The 22,651-nt window shown below is 39.8% G+C and overlaps 1 protein-coding gene across 1 annotated transcript; it reads right to left on the bottom strand.

The window, feature by feature from the left end:
• Positions 1-13,970: 13,970 nt before the first annotated feature.
• LOC139453366 (pentraxin fusion protein-like) lies at positions 13,971-22,167 on the bottom strand. The gene is made up of 4 exons (XM_071235043.1): positions 22,084-22,167; positions 16,578-16,805; positions 14,789-15,022; positions 13,971-14,260 (listed from the first exon to the last, which is right to left on the bottom strand). Exons 1-4 carry the CDS (start codon positions 22,151-22,153, stop codon positions 14,013-14,015), a joined length of 780 nt encoding a protein of 259 aa, XP_071091144.1. The 5' UTR covers positions 22,154-22,167; the 3' UTR covers positions 13,971-14,012.
• Positions 22,168-22,651: the final 484 nt, after the last annotated feature.

The following is a 22,651-nucleotide window of genomic DNA, read 5'->3' as shown; positions in this document are numbered from 1 at the left end:
GATTCGAACCCAACTGCCTGAAGCACCTAATCGCCAGCACACAAAGTCAGCGATCTAACCAACTCAGCCAGCGAGGCTTCCACAAAAAATAAAAGATCGACAACTGGTAGTCTAGATCACGTACTTTGTATACCCCACTGTTTATTGTGTTTACGGACATGCTCTGCTCAGCGCTAATAAGCGTTGATATTTGCCGTTTGATTGGATTAAGGTAAGGTTAGATTAAGGTAAGGATATGTATCATTCGACAGGGGATGGGGTGGGGGGAGTCGCATTGATACTGAGTCGCATTTTTGGATAGGGGTCAGCAGTCGTATTAATTTGGAGACGAATTAATTTCAAGATGTACAGTATTTGCTTCTCAGAAATTGAGATTTAGAAAAATAACGACAATATTACAAAAACAATTTAAACAAAAATGGTGAAAACTGACAGCGATGACTCTAAACTGACAATCCCAAAATGGCGTGCAACCTCGCTCCAAAGACACTCCGGATTTCAAATTTTCATACACATTATCGATTGGTCAAAAGTTTGTCCTGACACTGACCACCCAGAGTTTATTCATGAGGACATTTCTTCGAATAGAATCGATTGCAGCTTTAAGAAAAATTAGAGCAATTAAAGAATTAAAGTCTGCTTTGGTTTAAGCTCACTGTGCCCTCACCCCAAATGTTGTTACAGTGGATTATAGAGGATTAAGAGACACAGATCACTTAATCGCTTGGTATAGTCTGTGTCATTAAAGTGAACCCTCTTCTCAATTAGTGTCTAACTGTTTATTGATGATAATAGGTGAACAGTTTTCTCATGTACATGATTAAATGCATAGGGATGATTAAAATTATATATGAATGATTGAAGACTGCCACCAAAGAGAAGGAAATATCTCCAAATTGACGACAACATCCTGATAGAGAAGGTCAACTTGTTGACTGGCAGATTGACACCAATTGAACATGCTGACGCTGTGGCTGAATATGTTGGATTGTGAACTGAATATTTCTGCTGTAAAGTGAATTTGAAATGTATATTTATTTATGCAATACGTAATCTGTCAATATGAAACATATGAAATTTTATGAAATATATGCTTCTGTAAAGTGAATGTACTGTTGAAATGTATATGAATTTTTACGAATCTGACAGATAGTAATTTTCTCTATATAACACATGCAGCAGACTATTGTTACCCACTTAACCATGGCTGACTACACATGTAACCCATAACAATGGGCGAGGGCACAGTGAGGTGTTCCCTCTGCTTTAGGTAGCGACACATATTTTAGAGTGATAGTGTTAATATGAAGATGTTGTCCGATATGTTGAAACCCTTCCTTGTTCTGCCCATCTAACCTCAAGTAAAGCCTTAGGTCCATAATTTGAGGATTCATTCGAGTGGCCTATCTTGTATACTGAGGGAGTGAGTGGGTTGGTTTTAGCACTGTTTTGAACAGTATTCCAGTTGGGTCAGCTTGATGTGGGAGGAAAGCCCGATGTCTTAGACATTTACGACTTTGGTGAAACACAAAAGCACGGGTATGTTGCTGATTAACCTAGAAACAAGGGACGCAACTCTGCACAGCTAATTGTGGCGCCTTAGACGACTGGGCCACTGGTGCCCACTCTTGTATTTATGATTAATTACACCCATAGTTCATTGTTGCGGATATGTTCCGGACGATAAGATAATGTTAAAGAAATATATGATCATATGTAGACAAAGCAGAGGAGTGTCCTTCAGAAAACTCTATTGGCATTCCACTAAATCCTGATACCTTGCCAGAATGCTTAGTGGAGATTGCGTTTTAGAATTCCAGTAACGATATATCCTTATCTAAATCCTTTTCAATATCGACCAATCAACTCATCAGTTTTTGATAATACGAAAATCGTTAACTGAAGCAGAAAAAGCAAGTTACCTGTTCCACATTAATTCCACAAAAGGTGTTCCCAGTGATTTTGTAGTTATAGTTCTGCGGCTTGTGGCAAAGGTTTGACACAGAACCAAACTATTTTAAAATTTCTACTGAAAAGAGCACTTTCAAATTTGTTAGTGTATATTTAAATGAATTAGGAACAAAATTCGTTTAAATACTTTCCAGCTTCAATGCACTTTACTTGTTGACTAGCATTGAATGCAAGGAAACATGATGGGCTGCCAAGCGAGCATGCCCACATTCACAAACAAATCAATTATCTCCCTTTAGGGAGGTGGAAATACATTTATCAAAGCAGGTGGAAGAGAGTTATTGCCCTTAAAATCACAGGCACGTTGACCATGTGGTAATTAAACAGGAATCCAGTGTCCTGCCAAATACAAACATGTTGTCCAAGTTGAAATATTTTACAAAACCATTTTACTTATAAACATAAATATGAGGACAAATAGGTAATAACTTCAAAGTCCATTGTCCTTATAATCACAAACATGTAAACCAAGTGCAGATATATTAGAAATTCTTTGTTCTTATAATTACATAATTTTAGTGGTAATTAATAAGAAATTTATTCTCTGTACAACAACAAACATGTAGACGTTGAAATATAATTGAATTGCGTTTTCCGTTATCCTTATTATCACAAACATGTGGACCAAGTGGCAATCGATATCGTCCTGGGTTATCGTCCCTGGACCTGAAAATATTTGAACATAAATATTAACATAAAAAATACAAAACACATATATGTTCCGAAAAATCGAATATATAATTTCACAAGGGTTTACATGCGTGATGTATACCAGCATGAAAGTTTAAAATTACCAATTTGTTTATATAGGAACAGAATAATGTCATTGTGTCATTGACGTCAGATCGGTTACAATGACAGACAAAACGTGATTGATGCCGTATTTCCTACCATGACTTTTCAAAATACGTCTTTGACATAAAGGCATTTACAGACGAAAGATAATTTCTAAGTGTCTAAACACACACACACGAAATTAATACGAGGTAACCATTGGTTCTCCTACACCAAATCAGAATCAGTCGTTCAACAAACAGTTTTCGTGGAGCCTTCAGTCCAGAGTGAATCAACAGGCAGCTGTGATTGGATGAGTTTGTGCAACATAAATCCACCCAGTAATTAAAACTGACCATATTTTTTTCTATATTTAGTGCTATCTTTTTCAACATGATGACTTATGCTGAATGGGACCACAATTATTTTCAAGCAAGTGACATTTGGTGCCGAACTGGGGGTAGTATGTTTTGCTGCCTCTATTCGAAAAAGGTATGGCAGGTAATAGACGTTGAACGCTTAGTTATTTAAAAAAATAATGATGTCTGTGGGAAAACATTTGGTTGTGAAGTGGTGGTGAAGGTGTGATGACGATAAATGTCAGTAAAATTAGTTTCGGGCGTGTCGATAAATATCTGGTGTGTTCACAAACACAACACCTTTATGGAATACTGATTAACATACGTACGGTGGCCCTTGTATTGCCCGCCATTCCGCCTGAAGAACTACCCCAAGCCAGGCAAGCTACTAGATCCGGTTTTAACGGTAGATGTTACGTTTCGCCTTCCTGTTTTTATACGGAATTCTCTATTGATAACAGCATCAGATTTGAATCTCTCGCGTTGTGTAAATGAATATAATGAGACGATCGTGTCCAGTTGACGTTGTGTTAGGCCTATAAAGCTCAGTTCTCACTGCAACCCCTCCGTTTGACAGTACTTGTGCCACTTGACGCCCCCCCCCCCCCCCCCCCCCCCCCACATCCCCATCCCCCTTCTATGGTACCCACAATTCGCCTTTTTGTCTGTTGATTGAGATGAAGGTATTTTAAAGCGTGTCCTCAGCTCAAATGCGTTGGTGATTGTGAGTTCCCCTGTAGGCATACACATTTTGTTCATGCACGATGTAAAATGTCATTGTGATTAGATGTTGTGTTCAGATGCAACGCCACGGTGTTGTAAATGTAGACCAACAAACGCTCCATTTAAATCACACACAGTCACACACACACACACACACACACACACACACACACACACACACACACACTACACACACACACACACACACACACACACACACACACACACACACACACACACACACTAATGTAGAAGAGACATAAAATGGTTGATAGAAACAGGGAGAGAGAATGAAAAAGAGTTGTTTACAAGAGTTAAATGCATTGGATAAACGGTATTTTTTTTCAAAAATGGTATAGTGGTAGGTATGTACATGTAGCGTTGGCGTGCATATAGCTTCATTATCTGCAACAACAGGATTTGCCCTGAGATACAACATGTACAGTAAGTAAGTTTGTTTAGGAACCGATGGTGTCCATCTATAAATCAATTAGCGTGTGTACTCGCACATACTGTCATTATGAACTTGCATATGTCTTGCATAAAAAGTGTTGCATATATATTCAATAAGTCTATGCCTAAATAAATTATATAGTATGCGGAAGTGTATACCTTACGTCTTCGTAGGGGAATTTCACACATTGCTCTGTAATTTATGTGGCAATTTCCTACATGCCACCCAACAGGTCTTTCATCAAGGAGATCATAGTTAACGACGCACTTCAGCGATGAAATCGAAATTGGTTGATCTGGAAACCATGAGGTATATTCCAAACGTGAGTTGTCGGTCCACTTAAAGTCGTTTCTACCACGTCGCAAGCCCGTCCAGATATTTCCCGTCGGAAGAATAGAACATGCCACATATGTAAATGTATGACACAATATTTGGACAAACGAGGTCATGATTTAAACAATTTGGATTTGGCTCAGTGATGGAGACATTGTAATTGGTGGAATGTGGGAAACGGAGACATTGTACGAAGAGGAATCATTATCATATAGATACACATCAGACACACTTCAATCAAACGTGCTTGAAGTGACAACTTGCTCAAAAATAGGCACTGGACACTTGTGTTATCCCCTCCAGCTTTTGTTCGACATCTAACAATGTAGATGTACAATCAAGCACACCCTTCCTTTGAAGACTCCAAAGAGGGCATACAACTTTGACTCAAAAGTTCTTTAATATGGTTACAAAATTCAAGGCCTTAGTAAAGCTTTCATCATATTTTAACATTGTAGATATGTTTGAGACTATTCCAAATTTGATGTTTCTGTTACAAAATGTTACCTGATGCAATTCCCTATTCTGACTTGTAACCTCCTGTGTTTTTTCAGGCGAACAGGATGCATATGCAGAACAATTTAATTGACACATATTCCTTCTATACATTCAGCATGTCCAATGAACAATTTATTTTGTCTGGTAAAATTTAAAACACTCCCTGACAACCCCATCTACGCACACACACGTTTACTACTTAGGGGAAACTAACGAACAGGTTTATGGCGCTCACTAACCCAGAAATATGATTAAAATCAGAGTGAATTCTGGATATGACACGAGGGACGCAACTCTACACAGCGAACTAAGCGTCATAGACGACAGGGCTATTCATGCCCCTTCATTAAATGAAAAACAATATATGCACCATGATTGAGGTATTGATAAGTTATATAAAAAGCATAGCACTCATTGATATTCTAATCTCACCTATGGTTTTGAGAAGTATCAATCTTAACCAGTCTACTTTGGTAATTGTTGCAGACAGCTTTGGAACGCTTCCAAGATACCTCTGGCCCTGGTTTAAAACGCAAGCAAGCTCCCCGCGAGTATGTAAAACCACGAAGACAGGCAGCTTAAACAAATAATGCAGACGGCCAAATAAGCATCAAATATATTTTGCATCAATACTTACGATTAATGGATAAATATATGTCCAATAATATGTGTATATTGATAACCCTTAAATCGTACAATTAGGAAAAATGTTTTTGCTCAGTTCAGCAAAATTTGTTTCCGACAAAGAATTTTTTTTTAACTTATCCTATCTCACACTATGCATCTCTCTTTCGTCTTCGATCCTGAATGGAAAACGTGATTTCCCAAACCAACTCTACATGATACACAGATTGAGACGTTCTTTATTCTAACCTGCGAATAATTTTCAAGCCCTTTAATTATCGATCAAGTAGTACGACGTCCTGCTTGCTTGACATGCAGGAGAGCTTTTTTCACCCTTGGATCCCCATAGCATTCGTCGCGATTTTCGGGAACGTTATAGTGCTTCTTCCCGTTGTGATCAATGTAGGGATTTACCTGAAGAATCCTTCGGTTTCTGTTTGCACAAATGCAAGAGTAGAGAACATGATTGACATGCTACATCGTTTGAAAAATCTGTCAAATCAAAGGACGCTCGGAAACTGAATTTGGATCCTCACGACTCTACTATTACTACTTCGGCAAGGTCATGTTGCCTTCGACCAATTGCAGGTTCGGCATACGTCACTCACCTCATGCTCTATCTTCTCTAAATTGTTCGTTTTTTTCTTCGACTTCCTCGGCCGATGACGCCCCTCATGAAGATCGGCGTTCCTCCGATTGAGTTCGATCCAAGAGACTGCCATCGACGGGAAAAATACCCTCTACAGTTCGGGTTTCAGACTCGTATCATTGATCAACATCCCGAAGGTTTACTGATCTCAGGATTGGCAATCCACCCAGGCGCTGCATATCATGAATTGTCGCAATTTATCCTCAGACCAACACACCTCCAAGGTGCGTCGAACATCTAAAGATCGTTGATCTCTTTGGATCACCAAGCTTCGAGCACTCAACCTTCCAGTAAGGTTCCAGAACCTCAATGAATATCAAAGAATTTGTGAACCTCTCAGGATCGTCAAACCTTGAGGGATTGTCAAACGTCTAGGAAGTGTCGTACTTCACAGGATCTGCAAATTTCGTTGGACCTTATGTCTCCTAAGGGTCGAACCTCTAGTGAAAGATACAGATCTGAGGATCGCTGATCAGGATTGTAATCCTCTCATTGTCACTCATGCAGGGACACTTCAGAATCGTCACATGATCCGGAGGATAGACATTATGAACACTCATTAGACCAACAGTCTCATTTGGCTCCTTCTTCATCCTCAAGTTTTTTGGACTCTCACCTGCGAGCTTGGTCACGTTCCTATGACTACAATCACCAGTGCCATGAACTATCTTGAAACCTGACTTCGTATCCTGGGTACGCTCACATGACTCATGATTGGGATCGCTACCCTCAGTCCATGGACACTCTTCCTCTAGGGCATGGATACTCTGACACACTCGTCCGACCTACTGTCAGCAGATGTCCATCCCCTACACGTGACACTCCTGTCCTCTTATGTCATCCGAGGTCTCCATCGCCTCCTCCAGTTCGTCATACATCTGTCACAACTGCGCCACAGGCTTCGGTGACTTAATAGCTACATTGTCACTCCCCATTTTGCGAGGACCCTATCGATGTCACTACACAGCTGCAGTCGATCATACATGTGTTAACCTCATCTTGCCTTACTAAGCCTGTTCAGCCATCAGATAATATGGCTGCCAATTTGAATTCGCATCCTCCTCTAATGTCGACAAGCACTCCGGCTTTCAGCCCTGAAACGATACAGAAGACCTTCTCAATCGCCATACGTCAGGTGCCTCCTCAACTGATAGTTTTGATTTGGCTACAGTCCTCTTCTGGGTCTCCAACAAGCTTCAACTTCAGATTAGTACTTCCACTGAGGACTCCTTGTCATCTTTTGTGGTCCCTTCAGCTACATCACTATACATTACACCTCCGCCTAAACCGATATTCATTTAGATGGTTTCTATTCTGGACAATGCTTTCAAAGCCTCCCTGATCACAGCACGTATTCATAGCTCAAGACGATCTGTTGCGTCGTCAAAGGAGCCAGCTAGAGGCACAAGAAGGGAACGGAAGCGACCTTCTTTTACACCTAACCAACCAGATCTCTGTGAAGTCATTATCTCGGGGTCCGGCTCCTTTCGTGGCCGGGGAAGAGGCTGTCAAGGGCAATGCAGAGGAAAATCACACCTTTCCTTTTCTGGGTCCAAAGGTGACTCGACCTCAAAGTGACTCCACCCAAATCCACGATTGTTTTATCTGCCTGCAGCCATCCTGATAGTCTCATCAACTGTCAGCGGAGTGAGTGAGTTAAAAGTTAACGTTGCATTGGCATTATATCAGCCATATAGCAACGAGACCAAGTTGATACATACAAAGTTTGTACATACACAGAGTTGTCGACAGGTATCGACTACTTCTCATCGACACACCACCCTGTCACCCTGTCTCCTCAGAATCCGGTCATACAACTTCCCATTCTGGTGGAGAAGTTACTCTCAAAGAACGCCATAGAATGCCTGGGTACGGCCCCGACAAAATCAAGTTTCTATTCCTTATTTTTCTGGTTCCAAAGAAAGACAGCCTCATTTTCAAAATGAAAAGATGCAAGAAGTTGTATCTAGAAGTAACTCCTCACTTCCGGATGGCGCCCATTGCGTTGTTACGCCCGAATCTTCGTTCCGGCGATTCCATGATCAGCTAAGCTCTACAGGACGCGTATTTACACGTCCCCATCCTTCGGTTGCACTGACATCTCCTATGATTCTTTTTTTCCCCAACTGCCACTACCAATTTGAAGGTGCTCCCGTTAGGAACATTGACAATTGCATTCAGGTCAACGAAGATCAATTTCATCTCAATTTCATCTCAATTTCATGCATATTTTCTTCATCAGCTCGGATGAACGCCAAGAATCCAAAATAGTCCCTGTCCGACGTTTCCAATTTACTGGTGCTCTTTTCGACACACACCTAGGCAAGATGTTCGTGCCCCAGGTGTTTCGTCCACCTTCTGCCAATGGCATTGTCCATTTTATCACATCCATTATCATGACTATCTGCCAAGAAATTATAACTAATATCAAACATAAAACGCCACTGTCGGAGAATAATCTGACGAAACAGATTGCAAATATGGCAAACAATGCCACAGATTATATTGACCTGAATTGAGTTATCTTTATCTCTCTAGTTATACGTCAGCGTCATATTTACCCTTTTTCAAAGGCGGTCGCTGATCTCATTTCTTCTATCATGATAATAAGCCTTCACTATATTTCTTCTTCTGCTTCCAGCCGGCAAAGAAGTGTTTCTATCATATGATAAATAGGAGCATCATAGATTTCCCTGTGTATTGAATCACCAGTCTATCATAATAAATAGAGGAATAAAGGAAATGTTTGTTTGAGTGTTGCTTAACGCCGCACTGAGCAATATTTCAGCTGTATGATGGCGGCCTATAAATAATTCAGTCTAGACCTGACAATCCAGTGATTGGTATTGCTAGTAATAATCCAAGCGACAAAGTTCTTTCCATAATATAAACTTACGAAATATCCATTTTACGATTCCGAGTGTATCATAAACAGTGCCGTAGCCAACTGCCCCCTGGATTTTTTTTTTATAGAAAACAGTTTTATTTGAATCAAGTTGGGGACAAGTGATACTCGTACAAATATATGCAGCCCCTGTCAAAAAATGTTAACTACGGACTTGATAAACGTGTGTTTATGAATCACGATCAAATAGTTATGATACCAAGTGTTCGCAAAAAGGTGAGTGTATCATGACACACTGGTGTCGAAGTTCACATACACATGCAAAGTCAGGTCAATGAGCGATTTTGTTACCAGTGAGTGACTGAATAGACAAGCGAAATGATCCATAACAAAATCTAAATGTACAGACAAACAATTTAATAAAAGCAGAGAGCAAGTGAGTGCAAACTGATGTTAACATCTTTCGCACACATATACTCAACTGTTTGATCATTCCGTCTCTCAGACTGTGGTCATATTGTATAATTAAGTTTTCACTCCTTGTGAAAGAGGCAATTACGTTAATAGAAAGGGTGGTCAGACAAGGTGACTTGGTGGACAGCGTGGCGACGTTCGGATCATTGCTCATGATACAGATCAGCTCATTGTTTAATCTAGACTCGATTGCTTACAGGACGCTGTTTAATGGCACGGGTACTGCTTGGTACAACGTTAGGAAACCACGTTGTTTATCTGTCATTTAAAAAAAGTGTTAGCCCTGACAGGACGTGTATGAAACTCCACCCTGGAGACCACGTGGAGTGAACAATGAGGCTGCCGATGAAAACATATTTGTTCGGCCGACAAGTAGTGTACATACAGCACACTCAAGTTGTTGATTTAATGCGGCTTTTCAACATAAAGCATATTTGAGTTCTATATTTTCCTATCCGTTTTCACAGACATCGTGGTGTACATAAATTTGAACATCATCACTACAATTACAAACACACACTATTCCTTTAAGAGTCTTCATGTTTGACGATACGTTCTGTATAGCGAGATCCATATTTTATATTATATTATATTTAATATTTTTTATGTAGAATGTTTGCTTAGAAAACTAACATTTCCCAAGGGAAAAACCATCAAATGTTACATATACAGAACGAAATGTTTTGTCCCGACAAGCCTATCCAACTGCAATGTTAGAGGATCTCCATCAACGGCGTTATGAATTATTGGGCACGTTAAAAACGTAATCCTTTAATAAGACGACCCGTGAAGATTCCGGGGTAGAATAGGTCTTCAGCAACCCATGCTTGCCGTAAAAGGTGACTATGCTTGTCGTGAAAGGCGACTAACGGGATCTGGTGGTCAGGCTCGCTGACTTGGTTGATGCATGTCATCGATCCCAATTGCGTGGATTGATGCTCATGATATTAATCACTGGATTGTCTGGTCCATACTCGATTATTTACAGACCCTCGTCATATAGCTGGAATATTGCTGAGTGCGGCATTCAACAACAAACCAACCAACCAACTTAATGACATTGTGTGGTCATAACTTTAGGCCATAGGCGTTATGCCAAACTTCAATGGTCTGTGCTAACTGTCAGTTCACCTCGCCAGGTGTTTCTACCTACCCCATTACATCACTGACATGATTGCTACACACTGACTAGCCCAGGCTGGTAATATGCTTTGGACATGTTACTGAACCATTGCCATAAATGCGTTTCTTTGTCAATATGGTAAACGCCCCTTTACGTGTGGCCAAATATTTAGGTGCAATAAATTGTTTTAAACGACGAGAAAAAGCATCAGAAACATTTCAATAACCATACCCCCCTCCACGCACACCAAAAAGAAAAAGAAAAAGAAAAAAAAGAACAAGACTGAATCACATACTTATGAACTTTAAGATGTAGCTGCAGGAAGGAGACATCAGCCACTATCCCAAGCTGCATCTCATTCGTTAAATGTTGAGTGGAAAATAGAATCTTATCGTATATGCATTCCTATCTGTAGTCGTAGTCGTTTTGTTTATGTAATACACAATGAATGTATTTTACGCTGTAGTTCGATAAAAAACTATTTATTGTACAATTCTTGTGCAGCAACCATCAGCCAACATTATTTTGATACATATACTCTACTGCCCAGAAGTGTATTCCCCTTATACGTGTTGAGACCGCGTGTAACACGCATGTGACACGGCTGTTTGCAGGAATTATCACTGTTATAAAATTGTTATCTGTGCTATAAAATATTAAAAAAAAAGATATTTATCCCATTATTTTGAATCCTTATGCCGTTAAACGTATGAATGAATAACTCAATTAACTGTTAGAGAGATACTTAAATGATCAAGTCATATTACAATATATGACTCTTAAAATCGTCACGCCAACGACGCATGTGATTATGTGAGGTGTTGAACCTCTTTGATGCAGCCTACAATAGACATCAAGATAAAGCAAGAGGTAAACAAATGAACTTGAATATAAGATTGAATTATTTAGTCTGTGTATGAACTAACTGGAACCAACTCGTTTCCCTGTTGCATAATAATAAAGGTTTTAATGAACTATTCCCGAGATATCTCAACAGTTTTTTATCGACCCTTCTAGAAACACCAAACCTCCTTTGTTTTATAACATATCAATTAAACATTATTGTAGGATGGCCAGAGCTGTATGGGTGTTCTGCATATTTTACCAACTAATTTTGCTCGTATGTGAAAATATACAATGCAAAACAAGACGTAAACAACCATCCGCATCCTTCAACCTCTCAGATCACTTTCAACTTTAATGACGAGTCGCCAGTGATAAACCTTCTGCCTATTGTAGGGGGCACGGGTGGCCAAGTCGTCTAAGGCGCCGCGGTTTCCTGTGCAGAGTTGCTTCCATTGGGCACACCAGATTATGATTGTGGGTACGAATTCCGGCTCGGCCTTATTATGTTTTTAGGTTTGTCAGCACCATACCCGTGCTCGTGGATTTCACCGAAGTGCTAAACGTCTGAGACCTGCATCACTTCGAGCTTTCTCCCACGTTAAGCTGACACGCCGTGATATAACTGGAATACTGTTAAAAGCGGCGTTAAAACCCAACTCACTCCCTCTGCCTATTGTACGTGTCTTCCTTTCTCATAGTAACCTTACTTCAAGGGAAACCTGCTCAGGGGCTTTATATTTGATTTGTAACACCTACGTTGTACCATTGACGGTTTATAACCCTGCTTTAAGGCATAAGTTTTATAAACTTCAAGTGATATGAATATAATGCCGATTGTGGATTGCTTAAAAGTAACATTTATTTTTAATTTGAAAATTCCATGACGTTAATCGAACTTGCAAACTCACACATCGTGTTAAGTTTTGTAACCCACTATTTTCCCACTGAGCCACCGGGGCAGGTCTCAGACGTTGTTCAATTTTACATGTCACGACTTCAGTTGTGTGCATGCTGATCTTGGTCTTTCTCCGTGGTATTTCTTGCATTTAGACAGTTCATAAGATGGATAAAATACGACTCCGAGGTTTGTGTTAAAAAGATAAACCTCGTTTTCCTCGCTAGTTGTATGACTGGGATTTTTTCGAAAAATTAAATTGTCTCCGAAAATTCTTGAAACAAATAAGTATTCTTCAGACTTTTTAAAAAAAAGAAACTGTATTGTTGCAAGGAGTTTTCTTACAACAAATTCAGGCTCATTATTTAAACTTAAAAAAACCAACAACACTTGTATATAGCCGTAGCTGAAAAATATCTAATCATGACACAAAATCCCAGACCCGCCAAAATATCAAATGGTCGTGTCCAATGGAGATAGTATACTGAAAGACGGTACCAATAAGATTTGAAGTAAGTTTGCAAGGTAACTCAAATTAAAAACTTTTATCAACCATATTTACCCCAAGGGCAGCATACTATATTCACCGCCAAAATAAAAGCGTACCATTGAAACATAAAGAGATATATGTACGTTAAGAAGAGATGTTTCAAATGGCTACCAATTAATGACAAAACTATCAATCGGTCAAGTGTTACCACGGAGTCGTTATTCTTATCACGATGCGTTCATGGGCATATATGTAGTCGTTGGAGAAGAGACATATCAAGTGCTTCCAATATTACAGACTGCTCAGAAACCACCTGAGAATACATGAGAGAATTCTGTTTGCTGTCAGTGTCGCGTGGTCACATAGAAACTGTGATAGTACTAGTACTAGTATCAGTGAGCAACACATCAGTGCCTGGGTATTGCCAACCTTTCTTTATTTCTGTCATTTGTTAGATCTGTCGAGGAAAGCGAATTGATTTTTCTTTACAATTGTAGCCTCAAAGAAAAAAGCAACCAAGTTGTCTTCAGTATTTAAATATTTGGATCGGGTTATCATGTGCTGAGATTCACATTATTTGGACATTGGACACAATTAAATGTCATGAAATATAGTCTTTATTATGGAAGAGTGCAATTATTGGGAGTAAACAATGTATGAAGAATGAACGGAGCTGGTCCTTTTTCCAGAAAAAGACTATATCTGGTACATTCGTGTTAAGTCGTGTTTTAGTTGGTAAGTATATAAACTTAGCCAAGATAAATCTAATTGCATGACGTTAATTGAACGGAAGGGGATAACATTCAGTATTAGAACTGAAGTGATGGTTCAGAGTAAATTTGAACATCATTATCAAGCAGGCCACTGCAATGTTTTTCAACAATTATGATAAAGAAGTTGACCAACCGTAATATACTCCTACACCACATTCAACAAAACGATTATATGTCTTGATCATTCGCAAAGGTCATGTCCGAGATAGTCCCACTGAGAATCCGACACAACGCTTGCATTCCTGTCGGGCGAGATAATCATCTCACAGGTGTTGTCGACATTCCGGAAGTTGCAGCCAACACACCCCACAAAGTGATGACAGGAAATTGCGCATTCTAACCGGAACTTTAGGGAAGTCATATTTCCCAGAACAGTAGTTTGATGAAGTCGGCGTCCATTGGTAGCAGGAAAAACTTTCTGCCCACACTCTGGAATGAACGCAAACGTTAATAATGACCAGAGCCAGGAATAAAGGCATTTATGATATCCTGAATAAACAGTGACATGTGTTTGCAAAGAGACACAATCATCAAAGACATGATAGTTATTGTGTTCAATGCTAAAAATGGCAACATGCTTGTAAAGTGATTCGTTGAAAAAAGTAACTGCATTTGCCGAGGAACCCACCTTTCAATTTTGTTCTGTTTCTCCTTTCACATAAATATATACATTTAAGGCAGAAGTAAAAACTATTTTTTTCAGGATATCTGGTTCTTGTATGTAATCATTAGTAATCCCATTTTGGTGCAAGGATGCAATTATGTAAGAACATCGGACAAACGCATGATCAAATATTCGAATCAGCTCTACTGCGCTTTTGGATATATTTACTGAAACAATATTCAATTTTTGCAATGAAGAACTTTGAAACTGAGGAAGCAGTTAACTGTCAATATCTTGTTATGGTTGACATATGCTGCTATGACTACATTACTGGAGGATTAACACATGCCTACCTTGATGAAGAGGAATCCCACTTATCTCAATTTCACACAACATCATGGTGTCAAACTGATTAACAGTCTCCTTCCGGATTTTGACAAACCTGCCAACAACTTCCTCATCACAGGTTATATGGGAGACCATAGCCAGTTGCCCGGGAAGTTGCTTACATAGAGCTGCAGCAGCTGTTGGACATCTTGCCGGATTGACAGAGAACACCTCCACCGTGACGTCATGGAGGCGCTCCGCTGGAGCAACATAAATCAAATATAACTATATTATTCAGTCAGTTTCATCAGTGACATACAACAGAGGTGTTCCTCTTAATACTGAGTTGTTGATGTGGGTTCAGTGCCGCTTTGAACAAGATTTTAGTTACATCACACCATGGAATACGTATACGTTTGTTGTTTAACGCAGCACTCAGCAGTATTCCAGCTATATGACGGCGGTCTGTAAAAAAAATCGAGTCTGGACCAGATAATCCAGTGATTGACATCATGAGCATCGATCCAGGAAATTGGGATACGATGACTTGCATCAACAGAGTCAGCGAGACTGACCACACGATCTCGTTAGTCGCCTCTTACGCCAAGCATAGTCGATTTTTACGGCAAGTATGGGTTGCTGAAGACCTGTTGTACCCCGGAATCTTCACGGGTGTCACACAATCGAAGCTTATTATGTGAGGAAAGTGATGCACAATATATACGTTTACCGCGTTTGTGAAATACTGTGGTTCAGTGGTACTTTTATCTGTATAGAACAGATATCGAGGCATAGTTACATAGAGGTTATCCTGTATGAGGAATAAAGAGCCTTGGCGAGCTAAATACATAGTGTTTATTCCTAATACAGGATATTTACCATCCCCAAACACACAAGCGTAATAACCTCTTTATCATATAATGTCATTCTTTAATTCTGTGCTTGATAAAATCGCGTTCCCTCACTCACAAACATTACCTAAACATTGCGAGTTTTCCTGGAATGCGCGCATTGATAGTCATTACGTCACAGGGAAAGTGATGTGTCAGTCGGACAGTGACAGTAGCCAATATATTTCCAACTAAAATCTATTTCTTATACAGTGGCGAAGCAACATATATGCAAAACAACAATAATTATTGTTTTTAATTGCCTTTCGCGGCAATCCATCAGTCTGTCCGCTAGAGTAACTGCCCTTTGTCAAAGGGAAGCTACTCGAACCCTAGTCCCATGAGACGTCATGGCAACAATCAGACGTTGTTGACAGTCGGCCTGTCCAGGCAAAACGTTAAGAAGTGCAATCAGATGTACACACAGCGACAAAACGAAACAAGGTAACAATTCAAACATATTTCGGCCAAATCCATCTATTCTAATTTGTGGTAAAGGTTTCAAGCCGCAGAGGTCTACAAGTACAGTTATGGCTACTGATCCCGCTTGGCTAGGCCTAGTAAAATTCGAAATTTATATCTCCAAAGCTGCATAAACTGATAAAATGCCTCAGCGACGTCACAGTTAGACACTGAGTTTAAGTATATTAGACTGTTCTTTTGATAATGATAGCAATCATATCTGTAGTTTATCCAGATTCCCGATGGTTAATTCTGAATCGATTGCCGAATGACAAGGGCGACGCCATGTTTGTTTATAAACACTAACAGTAGTCCCTACTATCCGCATATGACCCCAACGGATATCGTTTTTATCCGTTGACTCTATCCTACCGAGAAACCTACCCATTATATGATAAATAAGGAATACCCTCCATTGTAGACATTTAATGACATTTCATTAACTGAATCTGAATCTACTTACAATAGGCATCCCCTCTGTTGTAGATAGTGATGTTACCGATGGTGTATGTGCTGAGTAGGTCAACTATCCACCATGGGTTCAGGTCATCATGAGCTGTCCCAAAACAACTTCTGCTACTCCAATTGTTGTCAGTGTTTCCATCAACAGCATAAGAAGGTTGGGAATTACCTGGGTAATTAGTGCTGTAGTAGGTTGGCTTTCCAAAAGCAACATTATTGGTGGCAACAACTGAAAATAAATTGTGTCGTAAAGTTGGCATTTTCTATTCTTTAGCAGGTTTAATTTGATGTGCGATTTATAATACACAAAGATCTTACATCTAGTTCCTCGCACTATCAGGAGATCAGTGGATGGGGGTTGTGTCGATGTATTTGATATAAAAAGGAACTATGGTTTAATTCTCGGTTTACAAAACTGTTTTAATTTCATTATGGTGCCCTTGGCGCTCTGATTTCATCTTCAATTAGCTTTTTCTTCTGAAAGGCCGGGGCAATGCTCGTGTGCATTCAGGTTACAGGAATTCTCATGTTTGCAGATTCGAGTCCTGATTCCACATGATATATATCGCTAACATCCTGGCGAGGTCATACAATTTCTCATGCATGAAAAAGTTGTCTTAAAAGTGGTACATTGATATTTTTTTCAAGAAATGATTTTGAATATAATAATCTCACTCTCATGTCTTTCGAAAACAACAAAAGCAACACTTCAAACGGTTGATTTGTTTAATATCAAGAAAAAAAGCAGTAAAACCCTTTCCATAATATCAAGAAAGTCCATCATTATACGATGCCTACTGGATCAAAATCATGTAAACACCATCAAATAGTAATAAAACCAGGTGTTCGCGAAACGGTGAGCCTACCTGTGGTCCACATCACAAACACATGCAAAAGCAGGTCAACTTAAAACAAACAAGGCAACATATGGTACAACCCAAAATAAAGAATTGCATAGATATCTTTTTGGCCCTTATACGGACGTCATAGTGTCTTGTGGAGTGCATTTCGTCACTCTGAATCTGATACATGAAAGATTATGTGGTTTCACTGGTCGCTTTTATTTCCAGTTCCGTAGAGGAAATCAGTGGAAGGGAATTTGCTATTTGACCATAATTGAATGATATCAGATCATCGCTATACGAAGCTAAAGTTAAACTGCTTGGCATGTTTTTATTTTGCCAGTCCGGAAATACCTATTCATATGCATAAATAAATTGATCAGCAAGAAGGGGACTACCCTTGATTGAGTATGCCTACTTCTTGCCTAATTGTCTAATCCCAAACTTCCACGTAGATGTTATAAATTGTTTTATAAGTGAACTCCTGATGATATTTGCTTTCATTTTGACAAATGTTCTCGAGCCCTGAAGATGGGTAGCTTTATATATGGCCAAAACGTTTAGTAACAAATGCCCCCTTGGATCAAGGAATCTTTTCCTTAACGTTGAAGTGTGGGATGTTAAAGGTGTACAAAGTTGAAAAATCAAATGTTTTGACAGAATGGAATCCCTTTGCTGAGATTTAAAAAATCAATGAAATCCTTGACTGTATTAAGGGTTAAGGCTAATGTTTTGATACTGGGAGTTTGCAGTAGATTTGATGGACCCAGCAATATATCTCTCTTTAATACGGATTTATCGAGCTTTCAGTGGTATTGGAATCTCTTCCTTATGTGTATCACATCTGAATGCCTTTCAAAGACTTGATTTTTTCATACTTTACCCTTTTCCCTCTTAATAATTTGAAAGGGAAACTACATTTTATGAATCAACAAGGATTTTGTTTCCAAGTAAGGAGTTAAGGACATTATGTTTTAGTTCCTGATGGACAATATGTTGCCAAATTTGCGGTTAGAACACAATTGATACCCTTCTTGACAACGGTATAAAGATCTATACATCATTCTAGAAAACAGAAGCTGTCAACCATAAAAATATGTTGTTTTTATTTAAGAACTTTGTACAAGTGACATATCCAATAATGCCAGATATAAGGCCAGTATGTTAACTGCCAAATCTGCCAAAATCACGCAACTGTACTATTAATTGTTTACTTCACACTAAAACCTGAAGACATGTCCCAACTCCCGAGCATGTACCAGATCCCTTGCAACTGTGGCCACCAGTACACTGGAATAACCCTCAGGTCCCTCAACATCAGACTCTAGGAACATCGGACCTCTGTTAACAAAGTCGACCTGAAATCCGCTATTTCCGAACACATCCTCAAGAACCAATTCCATAACATCATGTGGGAAGAAACAAAAGTCTTGTTTACCAACAACAACAACAACAACAACAACAACGACAACTGTCGACAAAGAAAACTACAAAAAGCCATTGACGTCAGGAGACACCAGCCAGCCAGGACCAGGGAACATATCTGCCGAGTGTTTGGGACTTATTGCTTTGATCTGTGTTAATCTTTTTCAGTGCTGATGTTCATTCTTTCACCTGTTACTACTAATCACCCACGGCCTCTTGTTTGCCCAATGACCATTACCTATTACTTATCTAGGGACGGTCGTGTAGCCAAGTGGTTTAAGCGTTCACTCGTCACGCCGAAGACCCGTGTTCGATTCCCGACATGGGTACAATGTGTGAAGCCCATTTCTGGTGTCCCCCGCCGTGATATTGCTGGAATATTGCTAAAAGCGGCGTAAAACCATACCCACTCACTCACTATTACTTATCAATGATAACCAAGTACTGCCTTCCATGCCATCAGCGCCAATTACTGTAAAGTGTTGGCTTCCATTGTCTATTGCGAATCACCTATCAGCGCCAGTCATCTGTTGGCTTCCCTTGTTAGTTTCTACCCTTTGTTATTTTCCACCTATTTTCCACCTTTTGTTATCTTATAAATTTTGTTGTCCTTACATATACATATATATGCTCTCTGTCTCATAGCATTCATTCACCTGGTGAAGGAGTAATCATATACTCCGAAACGTTGTGTTCCTCATATTAAAGAAGTTGACATCAATATATTCTCTTCCTTATGGAAAAATGGCCAAAACATTCAGCAACAAATACCCCCTTGCATCAAGGAATTTTATCATTAACTTTGAAACGTGTACAAAGTTGAAAAATTGTTTTGACAGAATGGAATTGCTTAACTGAGATTTTTTAAAAATCAATGAAATCCTTTGACAATTTACATGGTACTAATTCCACTTGTCTCAAATACTTTCTGCGAATATACAGCAAGCCATTCCTTGAATCTATATCGAGGGAAAAAGGTAAAGGGTGAACAAATCAAGTTGTTAAACTTGATAAATTCTGTCCGGTTCTGTCATTGTATAACTTAAGTAAAGCTTTGAAGTTTTCAAGAACTACATGCGATTAACTCTACTGGTCTCATAGTCTCCAACATACCGAATTAGGCATTGCTTGAATCCTGTCAGAATATTTGTTATATCTATATACACTGAAAGGCAAAAGAAACGTCATGTGGATGTATCATATAAATATCTTTATTTTCAAATGCTAATATATGTAAGTAAAGACATCGGAAAAAGTCAGTGTTTGACCCACATGAAATTAACAGTCTGGGGAATGTTTTGCTAATTGTGAATTTGGGGAGGCACCAGAAGACATCACAGCTGGGGGTTTAAAAATCCCCTGGTGTGGCCACCACACGTTGACTCCAGTACATGGAGTGGGCTAACCTGTTGATGAAGGCCATTGGGATATGGGCCCATATCCTCAGGAACGCTACACGCAGTTCTGCTGCAGTTGTCGGCCTTGGGCGTACGTCGTTTAGTCGGCGTTGGATCTCATCCCACAAGTGTTCAATGGGACTCAAATCCGGACCGTGGGCAGGCCAAGGCATGAGTTGGATGTTGTGCTGCTGGAGGAAGTCTCTGGTGACTCCGGCAGTGTGGGGACCGGCGTTGTCTTGCTGAAAGGTGTGGTTTTGATGACGGGCAAAAAAGGCACGATATGGGGTCTGAGGACTTGTTCAATGTAGCGGAGAGTTGTGATGCCATTACCCCTGCCTGGACCAATATTCCGAAAGACCACAGGTCCCACTCTCTGGCTCAGTCCGATTCCACCCCAAGCCATGATGCTTGGGCCGCCCAACGGATCTCGTTTCATAACACAAGCATCAGCATAACGTTCGCCCCTAATTCGCCAGACCCTGACTCTGCCATCCACCGTTGAAACACAGTAGCGACTTTCATCAGTGAATATGATTCTTCTCCATTGCTGTTGACGGCAATTTTTGATGCTGCCTGGCCCATTGCAGTCGGGCCTGTCGGTGACGATCCCTCAGGATGGGTACACGAGCAGGACGGTGGCACGAGATGTTGTTGGCAGTTAGGCAACGTCGGACTGAACGATCACTGATGGCACGCTGGTGGTTGCCAATGGTTTGCCGAGCTGTTTCAGTGGCCATTCGGAATAGGTTCTGCTGATGTTGGCGTATCATGAACCGATCTTGTCAGGGAGTAGTGACTCTAGGACGACCATTAAACGGTCGGTCGTCGGTGGTGTTGGTGGTGTTGTGGCGATGTAGCAAACGATATATCGTTCTGACGTTGACAGTGAATGCATTTGCAACGACCTGTGCACTGTGGCATGCTTGCAGTCTTCCGATCCCTTGTTGTCTCTCAATTCCTGATAATCTTGGCATGGATGATGAATCAAAATAACGAAAGCCAGCTGAACAGTTTTGAGTGTCTTTATACCCATACCATCCACGATATGCACGTGCATCATGTTTTTAACAAGACTTTTCCGCACTTTTGTAGGCTGCGTTTGGGCAAAGCACCCCATTTTAAACTCAATTGTTTAATGGACTTTAAAGCAACAAAAAGAAGCAGTAGAACGATAAATGAGTTTATTGACCACAGAACATGTAACTGCCAGTGTCAGTTAAGTTTTATCAGTATTTCCAGAAGTGACGTTTCTTTTGCCTTTCAGTGCATGAAAAATCTACATACGGATTCTCATGAAACTCAGTATAAAACTGATTTATTCAATCTCTGATGCTTCAGAAATTTCCCGAGAACATACACACATTTCACGATTGTCTCATATTTGCCCCGACAGTGTGGATTGTTGTTCACAATATCAATCTCTGGATTTTCTGCCCAGACTCGACTATTCACATGCCGCCGTCATATCATTGGAATATTGTGGCGTTTGACATCAAAGAAACAATAATAAAAGGTACATAAACAGTCAAATCATCTAACCAAGACTGATAAATTCCTCAAACACTGCCAAATTTAGAAATGAAATGTACTTGATATGATATTTTTGCATGTTCTTGCACCACCTGGCAACATAACCAAAGTGGCGATGGTGCATTTGACATGGACTTTACATTTGACATAGAAACAAGCTATGAACTGAAATCTTTACTGAAGAGACGGTATCCTTAGTGATTTACTCCATATGTGAATTTACATTTTAGAGGAAATCCGGGTCATATTCATGAAACTTTAAGTAACTATGTGATGCCACAAATAAAGTAATAATATAAACCATATTTACCCAAAGAGCAGCAATAACCAATGAATATATATGTACACCACTTTAAATGTAGATGTTGGTGAAGAGACATCACAAGCGCATCCAGTATGGAAAACCAACTCAGAGCATATGAGAGAAATGTGTTTGGTGTCAGTACGGTGTGGTCACATGGAAACAAGAATACAAACACTGGTCGATTGATGATTATTTCTCTCCGGAAGTAAACGGTGATTGCGTCTGTCATTTGTCAGCTCTGCTCCAATACCAAATAGCATTTGAAAAGATTCCACTTGAAACGTAAAATGAGCGAGAAATATTAATGTTTGCATTGTGTCTTCATTGAATTCTATGTGGAATGTTCAATTACCAAGAGAATACAATGTACGAACAATGTATTGTTGAACTGCGTTTACCTCACGTCAAATACGTGAATAATTGAATATAGTTCTTACTTACTTTGGAGATTTAACGTGCGCTTTCCGACTGATGCGTATTTCGCACACGGCCCGGCCAGGCCATTTAATGTGTTTCCGAAAGGGGCGAAGGTGGCCTGTGCAACCCTAAGAGGGGGCTTTAGGGGTTGCTTATA

This window comes from Haliotis cracherodii, unplaced genomic scaffold (genome assembly GCF_022045235.1).
Source record: "Haliotis cracherodii isolate W230 unplaced genomic scaffold, xgHalCrac1.p SCAF_9, whole genome shotgun sequence".
Taxonomy (NCBI): Eukaryota; Metazoa; Mollusca; class Gastropoda; order Lepetellida; family Haliotidae; genus Haliotis; species Haliotis cracherodii.
Note: the sequence above shows the minus strand (reverse complement) of the source record. Positions and strands in the feature narration are given on the sequence as shown.

What these genes read in the sequence shown, in the direction of transcription:
- LOC139453366 (XM_071235043.1), bottom strand. Translation starts at nt 22,153, where the DNA reads ATGTCTCTTCACCAACATCTACATTTAAAGTGGTGTACATATATATTC. An exon ending in TGGTTATTGCTGCTCTTTGG is followed by an intron (nt 16,806 to 22,083) that starts GTAAATATGGTT and finishes ATTTATTTTCAG; the next exon opens with TTGTTGCCACCAATAATGTT. An exon ending in TGGGATTCCTCTTCATCAAG is followed by an intron (nt 14,261 to 14,788) that starts GTAGGCATGTGT and finishes CGTTCATTCCAG; the next exon opens with AGTGTGGGCAGAAAGTTTTT.